Source organism: Syngnathus typhle, linkage group LG11 (genome assembly GCF_033458585.1).
Source record: "Syngnathus typhle isolate RoL2023-S1 ecotype Sweden linkage group LG11, RoL_Styp_1.0, whole genome shotgun sequence".
NCBI classification, from domain to species: domain Eukaryota; kingdom Metazoa; phylum Chordata; class Actinopteri; order Syngnathiformes; family Syngnathidae; genus Syngnathus; species Syngnathus typhle.
In genome coordinates, this window is record NC_083748.1 from 4,471,162 (window position 1) to 4,485,335 (window position 14,174).

General features: G+C 45.0%; 1 protein-coding gene across 1 annotated transcript; it reads right to left on the reverse strand.

Annotated features, from left to right (window-relative positions):
* Positions 1-509: 509 nt before the first annotated feature.
* LOC133162751 (multiple epidermal growth factor-like domains protein 6) lies at positions 510-13,758 on the reverse strand. The gene is made up of 34 exons (XM_061292170.1): positions 13,399-13,758; positions 12,003-12,125; positions 10,228-10,353; positions 9,794-9,916; positions 9,395-9,517; positions 9,172-9,309; positions 8,640-8,762; positions 8,183-8,305; positions 7,927-8,097; positions 7,357-7,488; positions 7,137-7,265; positions 6,949-7,077; positions 6,712-6,846; positions 6,513-6,647; positions 6,284-6,409; positions 6,087-6,218; positions 5,889-6,017; positions 5,692-5,823; positions 5,488-5,616; positions 5,287-5,415; positions 4,788-4,916; positions 4,436-4,564; positions 3,688-3,816; positions 3,492-3,620; positions 3,158-3,286; positions 2,961-3,092; positions 2,702-2,830; positions 2,487-2,615; positions 2,288-2,416; positions 1,784-1,912; positions 1,567-1,695; positions 1,363-1,491; positions 1,172-1,300; positions 510-1,102 (listed from the first exon to the last, which is right to left on the reverse strand). Exons 1-34 carry the CDS (start codon positions 13,562-13,564, stop codon positions 1,038-1,040), a joined length of 4,398 nt encoding a protein of 1,465 aa, XP_061148154.1. The 5' UTR covers positions 13,565-13,758; the 3' UTR covers positions 510-1,037.
* Between the last annotated feature and the right edge of the window lie 416 nt (positions 13,759-14,174).

Here is a 14,174-nt window from a genome sequence, read left to right on the forward strand (position 1 = left end):
AAAAAAAGCCTTACTATTAGTGATGTTTATTACAGTTCTTTTAGGTGAACTGAATCTTGAGAATCATTTCTTCCAGTTCATATGACTTCAACCAGTAGGTGTCGGTAATGCGGATTGAAGCTGGTGCCACCTCGCCGTAAAACAAAACGAAGAAGAAATTGACGTAACTTCCCGTTCACGAACGAGTCGTGAATTACATTTCCCGTTCGCAAACATTTTGGCAGAGCACTGTGTAGAACCAGTATGGATCAACAAATTCATCAATTGATCCATATATAAGCCGCTCTGCATTATAAGGCGCACTGTGTTTTTTTTAGTAAAATGTAAGTTTTTAGGTGCGCCTAATAGTGCGGAAAATACGGTACCATTTTTTTAATTACCATGTAAAGAAAGGCTTTTATCTCATAACATTTTTTTCTACAATGTTCAGTAAGGCTTTTTTAGTAAACCCATTCCATTCACACTAGTATCCATCCAACCTTACAATCTTAAATACAAGAGAATATTGCTTGAATTGTCTTTTTCTTTAATTAATTGAAACAAAAAAACATAACTGTGGTCCAGAATGTGCAAACACAAACAACCTGCTCTTTGTGCCAGACGAAGGTTGGAAACAAAGAATGTACAAATGACGTATTCAAAGTGCAAAACATTTCAAATCTTTTTTTCTCTCACCTATTTAAGTTGATTTAAATGTAAATATTGAAACAGAACTATCAGACAGAGAAAAAACATTTTAGTTGATAAAAATGGAGACATCAGCTCATGTTAGATGTGAAGAGTTGCAAAGTAACTACGAATAAGGACACATTTCAGTATAAAAAAATGAAATATTCTATATACACAATCACTGCAAAATATATTTCTAAGGCAAAATATTTAACACAAAATACCAATGTGCAGTTAAAAAAAGATGCCATTTTGTTTTTGCTCCACTTGTTAAAGCTTGTGTCCCAAAGTGGAATCTTATCAAAGTCTTTTTCCACGTGAAATTGTTCCATCCTGCTCGTGAACAAACTTCCACAGTGTGGGGGGCGCTATAAGGAGTTTTCCTGCATAAAGCTTCCCGTGCTGTTCCCTGGCGTGAGGTGTGGCGGTCCTCCTTGAGGATACAAGTGCGAGGATGCGTTCAGCACATTTGAAGAAATTTGACTTTAAGAATGGATCTCACCTTCCTGACAGGAGAATCCAATCCACATGTGCGTGCACGTGCAGCGGCCATTACGCGGGTTGCAGCGAGCATCGTGCTGGCATTCGCAGCTTTGCGTGCAGCCGGGCCCGAAACGATCCTCTTGACACTCTGTCACAAATTAAAAACAATTAAAATCTTTCTTAAATCACTCCGTATATAAATTTACTCACGGAGGTCGCATCTTTGTCCGGTCCTCCCCGCCTCGCAGAGACATCTTCCGGTGACAGAATCGCACGGAGCATCGCCCTCGCAGTCGCACCCTTTAGCGCAGTCGTGCCCATACGTGCCTTGTTCACACACTGATCATAAAGAACCAAAACATCGATTAGCCACAAGGGGGCAGCCTTTACATCGCGTTCTGTGACGAGACTTACTTTTTTGACAGCGAGAGCCATGACGCCCGGCGGGACAAATGCAATGACCCGTCGCTGCCTGGCAGGCAGCTCCGGCCGCGCAGTTACACTGCAGTTGACACAGCGACCCATACAGACCCGCTGGACACGCTGAGGAACGCAACAACGTCATGAATCAAAAAAAAAAAATAATAATAAGCAGTGTCTGCGGTTAAGTAAACAAGTGTTGTTTTCTCACCGTGTTGGCACACATGACCGTAGTACCCAGGGGCACAGAGACAGGCGCCGCTCACTCTGTCGCACGTGCCGTTATTTTTACATTCGCACGCCAGCCGGCAGTCGGCGCCAAACGTACCCGCCGGGCATGCTGGGATGCAAGAACAGGAGAAAGAAGAGTGTCAGTCATGTGAGCACTTCCTCTGGAGGAGTGGTGTCAAACTCATTTTTTTGGCAGGCCGCATTGTAGTCATAGCTTCTTTCAGAGGGCCATGATGACTGTCAACCCAAATAAATGTATGAGCACTTCATATTATATATAGTAAAAGCTACTAAACAAACTGACAAATAACTTCCAATGAGACGAGTAAAAACCGGTCAAATACGGAAAAAAAACTGATATTATTAAAAGTGAAGACAATTTGCAATTCTAGTAACGACACGAATTTGATGCACAATTTGTCTTTGCGGGCCACATAAAATGATGTTTGTGCTCTGGAGGATTTGGGAGCGCGCAATGTGTTACCTTTGTCACAGTGTTGTCCGCTCCATCCCAGGCCGCAAGTGCACTTGCCCGTCTCCGGGTGGCACGTGGCCCCGTTGCTGCAGTTGCAACGCCTCACGCAGCCGGAGCCGAACCAGCCCGGAGGACAACCTGATGTGCAAGACACACATAAGTGTACATGTATATGTGTGCGCACACACTGATGTAAGGGGGCACTCACTGTGTAAGCAGTGCTCTCCTCTCCGTCCAGGTGGGCACACGCAGCGACCAGTCACCGGGTGGTTCCGAGCTCCGTCTCCACAGATGGCCACCTGAGCGCAGTCTGCTCCGTAGCGTCCATCGGGACACGCTGTCGTCGTGGAAACCATAAGTCATTTCCCACTTCATGATGATCCATCAGTTATAAAACTGTTGTTTTGTTCTTTCTGGACTCACTGATGTTGCAGCGGGCGCCGATAAATCCTGCAGGACATTTGCAGGTGCCGATGGACGGCACACACATGCCGCCATTTTTACAGTCGCACTCACGTTCACAGTTTGGACCGTAACGGCCCGCTCCACATGCTGAACACATGAAAGTAAATGACGTACATACAAAGTAAGGAAACTACTACTTTGTTTAAAAAAAATGTAATTTAATCAAAAATGTAATGTAAATGAACCATTTTAGAAATATGATTTTCCTGAGTTTTACCTTGGTCACATTTGGGGCCGTGGAAGCCCGGGGCACAGTAGCACAATCCAGACACCGGGTGACACAGTTGGTTGGGTTGAGAGCACTGGCAAACCTCGTTGCAGTTGGAGCCAAACGTCCCAGGGAGGCAAGCTGATGTCAGAAGGAAAGCGACAGGTTGCCATGTATTTCCTCAGTGCAAGCCGATGAAGACTCACTTTGCTCGCAGCCGTTGCCGGTGAGTCCCGCCGGGCAGCCGCACTCGCCCGACACGTGGTGGCAGGACGTGCCCGCAGAACAGCTGCAGCGCCGCATGCAACCCGGCCCGAAAGAACCTGGCAGACAGGCTGCAAGCAAACAAATAAGGATATTATGGTGATTTGATTTATTTTTTTAAAATAAAAGACATACATAATTTATTTTTAATCCATTTCTCTCTTAGTCAAAACATTTAAATGTACAGTGCAGCTTTTCATTTAGAACACAACCACATCCACAGTTATAAGCGGGTGTGCAAACTTGTGCAATCACTTTTTCCTTCTTTCGCAGTACCTTTGTCGCAATGTTTTCCTCTCCAACCAGGTGGGCACTGACAGTCGCCCGTGACGTGGTGGCACGACGCCCCGTGTGCACACTGACACTTCCCCTCGCACCTGAGTCCAAATGTGCCCGGCTCACAAGCTGCGAGTGCAAATGAAAGTCACAAAAGACACACAACAGACACACAAAACGTGGATCAAATACTCACGTTGTTGGCAGCGTTCTCCCATCCATCCTGCGGCGCAGCTGCATCGTCCCGTCCGTCTGTCACACTGGCCGCCGTTCTCACACTCACATTCGCGCTGGCAGTTGGCCCCGAAGCGTCCCGCCGCGCATTCTGTGTGGAAAACATGCATGATGCACACGTCGATCAGACTGCAGAAATCACACAGCATTCACCGGGTTGCTTCTGACGGCTGCAAAATGTTCCCATGTCACAATTTTCACTTAAAACTTGGGTCAGGGTTTCAAACTAGGGTTAGGGTTTCAAGTCAGGGTTCAAAACTAGGGTCAGGGTTTAAAACTAGGGTTAGGGTTTCCAACTGAGGTTAAGGTTTTAAGAAACTGTTCTGTACTTTTTTAAAATGATTTATGGGGTGTCATTTTTTGAAAATTAAATTATGATTGATCCACAAGGATATCTGAGGTCATTGTTTTAAAAGATTTTTGGGACAGAAAAATCGGATCTGAATTTTAAATATAAATTGGTTTGCATTGGAATTTCTGCTGTATTTTCTGTTTTTATTCTCCCCGCCACATGTTGCACATGTTTCGAATAACTAAGTAGCAACTGATATTAAAAAGTGTAATAAGTAACAACTGCTCGTAAATTTTAACTGCACAAGAACACACACACAGAGTGAAGTAATGAGCTGAGCCCGAAAAGCTTCTGGCGGTTGTTGCAAAGAGCAGCCACACTTCTCACATCTCACATCTATTTGAAGACTTCCTCTTACCCAGTTCACAGGCGGTTCCAGTCCAGCCACTTGGACACGAACACTTCCCGCTGCTTTTATCGCACGTGGCTCCATTCTGACACAAGCAGGGGTGCCGACAGTCGGCGCCAAAGAACCCCGCCGGGCATTCTAGGAGGAAAACACCCGGCTGTTATATTAAAAATAATTTTGGATTTTTTTTTTTTTACAAAAGTCGATTTTTTTACATAAGTACACAATTTCAACTGTCTTACTTTTACTTTAGAGTTGAATCCGTAACTTTTTTTTTACACAATTATCGATACTTCTGTTTAACGTTATAGTGTAAATCTTTTACTACCACTGCTGAGTCATCACTTATACATGCGCTCACCTTGTGCACAGTCGGGTCCACTCCAGCCCGGCGCACACGCACACAACCCACTAGCCGGGTGGCAGATGCCGTTGTTATGGCAAGTGCAGGTCAGATTACAGCCGTCGCCATAGAAACCGCTCGGGCACGCTGCCAATGAGAAGGTATTTAAAAAATAAAACCATAGAAAATTGATCAATCTTTACCTTCCGAGTTCAGATTTTGTCATGTGACGACTGCTTTATTAAACGGATGAAAGTCACATCTACTGTATATTTGGATTTAAATAGTGCATTAAAAAAAAAAAAATGGGGATGTTGAAAAAATATTCAAGTCCACTTCTGAAATTGATTATATTATTAAATTAAGTATTGGATCATTCAAACATAATTAATTATTAAAAACGTTATCTCTAAAACATGACACAAAATACCCTGTAACAACCGAGGGCAAATGAATTTTTTTTCATTTTTTAAACTAAACAATTTTCAAATAGTTCACATTGTGTGGCTTGAATCACTTTGGTTGCAGAACGCTCCAATCCATCCACCGGGACAGGAACACAGCCCGCTGATAGCGTCGCAGCGGCCGCCATTATGACACGCACATTTCTTCTGACAGTCCAATCCAAAGAAGCCCTGAGGACACGCTGAGACATACTGTACCATGATTGACACGTACGCTCTGCACACTTGAAAAAGTAAAACTGTGAGTCGCTTACGCTTTTCGCAGAAAGTTCCCGTCCATCCCACTTGGCAGGTGCACGCGCCACTCACGTGGTCGCACAACGCCTGGTTGTCACACTGACATTGGTGACGACAACCCAGACCAAACATTCCCGCTGGACATCCTGACAAATGGACATAAATTGATTTATTTAACCCGATTTAAATATAAGAATGCGTCTATTGATGTCCGCACGTACTCTCATGGCACCGTGTCCCGGTGTAACCGGCCTCGCAGTTGCACCGACCCGTCACCGCATCACAGCTGCCGTCTCCATTCTGACAGTCGCAGCTCTCAACGCAATCCGTCCCCCAGTGGCCCGTGTCGCAAGCTGAGACACACAAAAAAATCTGTCGAGTTTGATTTTATTTTGATTGTTTTCTTAGGGGTTGCTACCTTTCTGGCAGTTGTGGCCAGTCCAGCCAGGAGCGCAGGTGCATCGCCCACTCACTGGGTTGCAACGGGCGTTGTTCTCGCACGCGCATTTCCACTGGCAACCTCGCCCGTAACGACCACTTGGGCACGCTGAGATGAGAAGAAATCAAGTTGCTGACATTCTTACAAAATCTAAAGCCAATTAAAAACGATACTCACGATGGTGACAGAGTGTTCCCATGAAGCCTGGGGCGCAGTTACACGAGCCGTTCAGTTTATCACACACGCCGCCATTCTCACAAATGGGGCAGCTTTCTGAACAGCCCACACCCCAAAAACCCTCTGGGCACACTGTCGGAGAGATGTTTTCATTATTTTTGTTAACTAGGTGACATTGTGGCGTTTGATTGACTTACCGTTCTCACAGCGCGGCCCAGAAAAGCCGGCAGGACACCTGCAGCGTCCCGTCACTTTGTCACAGGGGGCGCCGCTGCAGTTACAAGGATGCACGCAGGCGGCTCCGAAGCTTCCTTCGGGGCAGTCTAACGGACAGCACATGCGAAGGGTTGATTCATTTTAAATGACGATGTACAAATCTTTTTTTTTTTTCAGGAATCTCTCAACATTCAACTGAAGGTTACCCACCTTGTTCACAGCTGTCGCCGTGACGACCTGGCGGACACTCTCGTTGGCACTCCCCGCTCACATGGTCACACGACACCCCGGTTGGGCACGCGCACTTTTTCTCACAGCCACCGCCGTACGTGCCTGGGCTGCATTCTGCAGCAGGAAAATAAAGCTGCTCACATACGAGAGAAAGGACAGTAAGATATATTTTACTCACCTTCCCTGCAGGTGTTGCCTCGGTAACCGGGTTTGCACACACACGTGCCGTATCGACGGTGGCACTCCGCAGTGTTGTGTTGGATGCACTGACACTCTTCGGAGCAGCCGGCGCCGAAAGTCCACTTTGGACAAGCTGGATGAAGAAAGCAACAGTTGCTGGCGGTGGTGGGTCAGAGTTTTATTTTATCATTTTAGAATCTTGTAGATTTCGCTCTATGAATCGATGTCAACTTACGGAGGTGGCAGAAGCGTCCATACAGCCCGGGGTCACATAGGCAGGCGCCGTAAGTGCGATGACAGCGTCCGTTATTGGCGCAGTTACACTTTTTATGGCACTGCTTGCCGTAGAACCCCTTCGGACATCCTGCACATAGAAAACCAAATTATTGAATTGTGTTTTTGTGTACTGAAAATACAACTCACCGTCTTGGCACAGGTCCCCGCTAACGCCTGGTGGGCAGCGACAGCTCCCGGTGATGGGATCGCAGCTCGCGCCGTTCTTACACTTACAAGGGAAGGAGCAGTTTTGACCAAAATAGTCCTCAGGGCATGCTGTGGCAGTGAAAACACAACAGAGGGTCTCACTAGAATGAAATCACCATATTTTTTGCAATTATAAGAAAATCCATTGTTGTGTTCTCACTCTGGTTGCAGATTATTCCCGTCCACCCGTCGGGACAATCGCAGCCATCCATCCGAGCGTTACACTTTCCTCCATTAGAACAGTCGTCACATGTCAGACTGCAGTCGTTCCCGAAAGTGTCGTCCAAACACACTACAAGTCACCAAACAAACTTTAGGAGAGTCGAAACTTTTGAACATCCACACAAAATAGAGCCTTTGCATTCTTGCTGTTGCTGCTGCTGTCAGGGGACGTAAGCCTCAGCATTCCTGTGTGCGAGGTGAGCAAGAGGTGCGCTAATTGAGACAACTTGGAGTCAGCATGGTTGAAAAGGGTTGTGTGGCACTTTTTACAACTGTGTGGTGTACCTTAAAAAAAATCTATAATTAATAACATAATAAGTAAAGCTTGATAAGTAGGGGGCAGTGTAAATATGTGCTATTTTTGCAGACGCACACAGATTGGCACATTTTAAAACTGGGATTCTGCGCCGTTTTGGGTGTGAACACAGTCGGCGTGACATATAGAATATAAGATATATAAGACAGAGCCGTGGATTAGCGGAAACTCAATAACTCGAGAAATACGAACCAAATTTCTCAGATAGATTACTCTCGGCCCTCAGGTCGCCCTCGTCGTCCTCGTAGTCGTCGTAGCGCTCAAGAGGCTGGCTGTAGTCGTGCAGCAAGGTAAGCTGGGGGCGGATCAGGGGCAGCTCGGCGGCGCCTCCGCTGTACAGGGTCTCGACTGCGTTGTCCAGAACTGCGGGGGAGGAAGAGTTTAGATTTGGGTTTGGCATGCCAACGGGGGATTGGCACTCTGCCACGCTCTCTCAGACAGCACTCACGGATGCAGGACAAGCGGTCCTCATCCAGACGGAATCCTCGTCGGCAAAAGCACTGGTAGGAGCCACCGTTGTTTTGACACGTATGATCACAACCGCCGTTACCTGACAGACACTCGTTGATGTCTAAACAACAAGAGAGAAAACTACAGCTGTAAATGTAAGTATTTAGTGGGATAAGTACGATAAATATACATTTTGGGCTAATCAATGTTGTGGTTGTAATTGAGAATATAGGAATATAGAATTCTTGTTTTTACGTTTTACAGTGTACCTACAACCGACCTATTTTTATCTGTTCCAACTTTGCAAGAACTTAACGTCAATGAGATCATGGTCCAAAATCTTGCCGAATAAATATTATGTCTGGAGTCCAAATGACCGATGCATGAATGTAAAAGTGAGAAAGACGAATGGGATATTTCTTCTTTTTCATATATGTGTGGAATTTTAAACATACCGTCACAGCTGCATCCATCCGAGCTAAGGCGGTAGCCCGCTGAGCAGTAGCACTCGTAGCCTCCGGGATAGTTGGCGCAGTTCTGCTGGCAGCAGGAGCTCCGCTGGCCACACTCGTCCACGTCTGCCAAACGCAACACAAGCAGTGAGACCAAACTTTACGATCTGCTGCCTTGAGGCACTTTTTTTTTTTTTTTAAAGGATGAAATAATGCAAATCGTACAGTTTGAGAAGTCAAATGTGGGTCGAGTGAACACGAGTGACTAGATCTTGATGACTTAAAACACAGGAAAAGCTTTTGGAGGAAAGATGTATTTATTATCAAACTTGATATTAAACCTGAAATTTGGTTTCTTGTCAGATCTCCAATACTAATTCTAAACTGTTGCTTGGCAAGTTAAACGCAATTATTTTTTTTCACCATAGGAAAAACCCAACTGATTTTGAAAGCCATCCAAAACAGGGTGGTCCAAGTTGCCGAGGTCGTATCAAATTAAAAACGTACAGTCCACATCCAATTAATTCATTCTTACCAACACAGGTTTTAAGGTCATCATGGAGGCGGTAACCTTGGTTACAGGTGCAAACTGGGCCGCTGTTGGAATGCTGGCAATGATGCGAGCATCCGCCATTGTTGTTCTCGCAGCTGTTCACAATCTCCATCTCGATTCCTATCCGAATAGCCGGTGTATTAATTTAGTGCCTCATGGTGTGATTTTTATGTAATGATATATAGGTCACATAAGTTAAACTCACTGTAACACTGTTTGCCGTCTGATCCAAGCTCGTAGGCGGCGTTACAAACGCAGGCAAAGGAGCCCAGCGTGTTGTGGCAGCCGTGAGCACAGTTGGCCTTTTCAGTCTGACACTCGTCAATATCTAAAAAAAAAAAAAAGCACTTTGTAAAATGCATGAAGACATTGTTATTATTTTATATTTTTTAGAATTAAATTAGCCAGATAGGTTGTATCTAAAAATAGAAATCCACCACTATATAAGTCTTGAACAATATTGAGCGTATGCCAATTGCTATGAAGAATTACAGAAATTAAACCAACCGACCTTGTTTCAGACTCAGGAATTGGAACTCAACCGATTCATATCATATTGCAGTATAATGATGTCGACTTCTAATTTTGCGGGCAGCGGTTTTACCTTCACATGTGCGTCCATCTTCAGCCAGAATAAAGCCCACCCTGCAGTCGCAGTGCGCGTTGCCGCCGTCGGCCCGACACTGATGCATGCAGCCTCCGTTGTTTTCAGCGCAGGGATTCTGCACTGTCGAGACACACGGGAAGCATTACTGGAAAATGCATTCAAGTGTAATTTTTTTTAATTTGTGTCAGGAATGACATCCTTGTGTTCAGCGTAAACAAAAGAAAAGTTCCCCGGGAATAAAAGTTGCCTGGTAAGCAAGTGTCATTTTCAAATAGAAAGCTATTGTTTGCATGCCAAGAAAACTGTGCAAAGTGTTGCTTTCATTCTGACTGTGAAAGTGTCCACAAAGATAATTACTATTGGCTTTTGGCGCCAGGTATACTTTACATTTAAGTCATGATTATTTTTACTTTCCAGGTGCAGGCACTTACATTTGCAATGCTTGCCATCCTCTGTCAGCTCGTAGTTGGGCTTGCAGCGGCATTGGAAGTGAGCGGTGGACTGCTGGATGCAGTAGTGTTCACAGCCACCATTGCTGAGGGCGCAAGAGTGGACGGCTACAAAGTAAAAAAAACAAAAATCTATCTTTGTATCATGTTGCAATGTGTAAAAAATGTTTAAAAAAATCAGGTTATAATCGGCTGATTTTTGTCGATTTTAAAAGCGCTAATATCCTCCGATTAATCAGTTCGGTCCTAGTTCATTTTTTTCCACTGAGGATAAAGAACATATGCCTCCGCATATTGTCATTGTCTCACCACATGTGTTGCTTCACCATTTGTATTAAAGGGTTATAAAACCACAACATATGTTTAGCTTTTTGTGTTAGTATTTAAGCTAGCAGACTCACAAAGTCTGCAATTCTCTTTGTGTGTGTTTTTTTTTTTGGTAAACTTTCCCAGGGAGGAAAAAAAAATCACTACCACCATGTGGCTCTCATTACACAAATTGAGACAACTTGAGACACAACAATGGACAGAGCGACAGTTTGTACCTTAAAAGACTCACAATTGGGAGATTCGCAAATCCGGGTTCCACTTCATAATATGTTATTAGAAGGATGATCTCTGGTTTTGGTCTGAATTTTGATTGCACTGAAGGTTGACGTCACGGTTCTCATAGTAATCGCCGGCTTGACATCCTTTTGATGATGGTTGCGTGCCATCAGCGCAAATGGGGCAACAATCAAGGCTTAAAGTCCACATCATACAATGATGAGGTTGCGAACATGACCATCCCAATCATCTCACCAAGCTGAACTCAATCACTTGAGCCAAAACATGATGGGTCTATGTTTTTGTCTGTGCAAGGCTACAGTCAAGATCCATCCATCAAAGGGCACATGACAAACCTCACAGAGCTTTCCAGTTTAAACATTTTGGGCGTGTGGCACGGGTCTGACCTCTGCGGTCAGATCTAGAACTGGATAAGATAAGCAAAGCCGAGATCGGATTCATTCGAGGACGTGCGTTGTTGTCGTTTTCCAACCACTGATGTACTGATTGGAACGTTTTGCCCTTTAACCAGCCCTGTGTGTGATTACTCTGTGAAGGGGAAAAAAGAAACCCTCCAGATACACGAGAAATTTTCCGTTTATTTGTGAGCATACTTTGGATTTTTTCCTGAAGGGCATCTGCACAGCTTTACCGCATCAGACCGCAAGCCTGCAAAGTCTCACGACGGGGTTTCACCTGGAGTCGCGCCCCACGTAGAAGCTGATTATCGCTGCAATCAGACTCGCAGAAACAGCGGGGGGGGGGGGCGGCTATGATGATCTACAAACGCTAGCCGGGACCACTGTTGATTGTTGAATCCAGTGACCGGCTTATACTCCTCAACATGAAACTAAGCATATGTTCTGAAAGGTTTCCGACACGTAAAAGGCTGGCCTCAATCCTAATCACAGGTGCTCCTCAAGCCAATTCTATAGCTAACAATGTGGATCAGCAGATGGATTGTGTCCTGCTGTCATCAATGAGCAGGAGCGCTTCCCGCCGCTGGATGCTGAACCGATTTAGACGCTTTCATGCTGTGTGATTTCACGGCCAACGTCTGCTTGAATTAATTTCAAGAGGAGCTGCCGACGAATACAGTTGGGTCAATTCATTCCCATTTGCTGATTCGATACATTCAATTGCATCGGCTAAACTTTGTGAGCACACAGACAACCATTCGATGTCATGCCGATACATCCACATGTACTTACGAAGGCATGTGCGTCCGTCGACGTGCAGGCGAGATCCTATCTGACACTCGCAGTAGTAGGAGCCCCTGGTGTTAACGCATCTGTGCTGGCAGCCGCCATTATGGACCTGGCATTCATCAATATCTGTGGGAAAGAGGATGACGGTGAGTTTAAAATGGGATATGGAAGCAGGAAGAGAGAAAAAGCCTGTCATTATGGCAAATTAAATTCCAGTTGAGCTGCCGGGCTGGATGGACGGATTACGATAAGGGACTTGAGGAGATGAAGGATGAGCAGGCCAAGTAAGCAAGTAACTGCGATGCAAATGAAGCACAACAAATCCCACCATGTGGTAGCAACTAGTGTACAGTTAAATTCTTTCCCCAGTGCGGGCGAAGCCAACACATGGAAGCATCCACATTCCGCTTAGCCACGCCACGATATTGGAAAGACAATAAAAAGAAGGGAGGGAAGTAGCGGTGAGCCAAACATGACCGCAATTAGTTTCCGAAACTTGTCTTGGATTAAAGGTCAAAGATTGATAAATTGCTAGTCATATCAGACCGCCCTTCAACTTTCTGTAAAGTCAGCAGAAATTTAACTGAACGACATGAACGGAGCGGTGAGTGAGTTCATGACTGACAAACGCAGGTAACACATCATAAATGACCGTGGATAATTCAGTCGTGGGAAGCAATGTGACCTCACACGCAATTGTATTCATTTTTATTTGTAATCTGGTGTCAATTATTTTCTAGTGCTGCACATAGTGTAAGTGGTGAAAAAAAATTGGCTAAAAGAGTGTTTTTGTCACTGTGCGGGACAATGTGGCAACTGGACGGGAGCATCTGGACCTCATCGAGCACTTTGCACTGCACATGCATCTTGTCTTGATCACATGGTGCACGGAAGGACATGATGGGGGCACAAAGGGGTCTTTAAAACTTGTGTTTCTTTGTCTTCTTCGGCCAAACGTCAGCCTCGCTCTATGTGCAGCAGCTGGCAGGAGTCACTTCAACACTTTTCTTCCCTTTTTCCGTGCGTGCTGCTCATCGTGATTTGATTTGGGGGAAAACAAGTCCCGCTAACCGCAACAGTTGATGGCACATTAGCGCTTTGCCCTCACACACACACACACACACACACGCACACACACACACACACACACACACACACTCTTGTCAGTGTTGAATTTATTATGCATGGAAGAAGTGAAAAATATGTCTGAATTTCATTTGACGTATTTCTGAGATCAAAAGGATGCTTGTCGTTATTTTTATACTTTTGTTCAGTCATGCTAGAAAATAGTGATGATAGCATGTTTTCAATGTGCATTCATCTCATGTGAGAATCTCCCAAAACTCCCAGACTGCTCCGATTGCCCAATTTGGAATTTGACCAGGAAGTCCTCACTTACCTGCAGCCCCGTGAGGCGGGTTGTAGCCATGGTAACCATAGAAACAATGTGGCCTGTAGCAAAGCCTCCTGTAGAAACCGTACGGGTAGTTTGCAGCAGATGCAAAAAACGGCAACATTTCCACAAGCATCAGGAGGAAAATCCACCATCCTGATGCCAAAATCATTTTGTGGTATTATCCCTCAGGGACTAAAGTATAACTACACAATTAATCAAACTTAAAAACTAAGTGAAAACTCCAGTTGGAAGACCGGGAAAATCATTATGAAAAATGGGAGCGTGCGGAATGCCGGTGGGGTTATCTCTCACTCAGTCTAGACTGCCTCTGGAGTTTTGTGTCCTTCCATCTTCCTCTCACATTCTCACCCTCCCAAAGCTCCAGTTTGTCCGTCACAGGAAAGACCCGCCCCCCCTCACGCACAAAAGACCTACAACTGATGACACTTCAGCAAAAATTGAGGTTTATGCTTACAGTTGACTTTTTATGTACTAAATTACATACCTGGACTATTTCTATGCATTTATGAGTTATGACTAGGGAGACTATCGAGACGCGTGGAGGCTGCCGATACTAGACAGATACTTTTATACTTATATAATTTTATACATCAAAAACGGTATTGGTACTTGTGACTATAGGTCGGAATAAAAAGTGGTGTTGAACATTCCTTGTTGTGACAGACTTTTAAAAAAACTGGAGTGTAGTACGAGGTTGAAACCAAGGGTAGCAACAATTTGCGACAGAAAAGCCTGGAAAGGACAGAGAGCGTGACTTG

What these genes read in the sequence shown, in the direction of transcription:
- LOC133162751 (XM_061292170.1), bottom strand. Translation starts at nt 13,564, where the DNA reads ATGATTTTGGCATCAGGATGGTGGATTTTCCTCCTGATGCTTGTGGAA. An exon ending in TGGAACCGCCTGTGAACTGG is followed by an intron (nt 3,817 to 4,435) that starts GTAAGAGGAAGT and finishes TTTTCCACACAG; the next exon opens with AATGCGCGGCGGGACGCTTC. An exon ending in CGGCAACGGCTGCGAGCAAA is followed by an intron (nt 3,093 to 3,157) that starts GTGAGTCTTCAT and finishes TTCTGACATCAG; the next exon opens with CTTGCCTCCCTGGGACGTTT.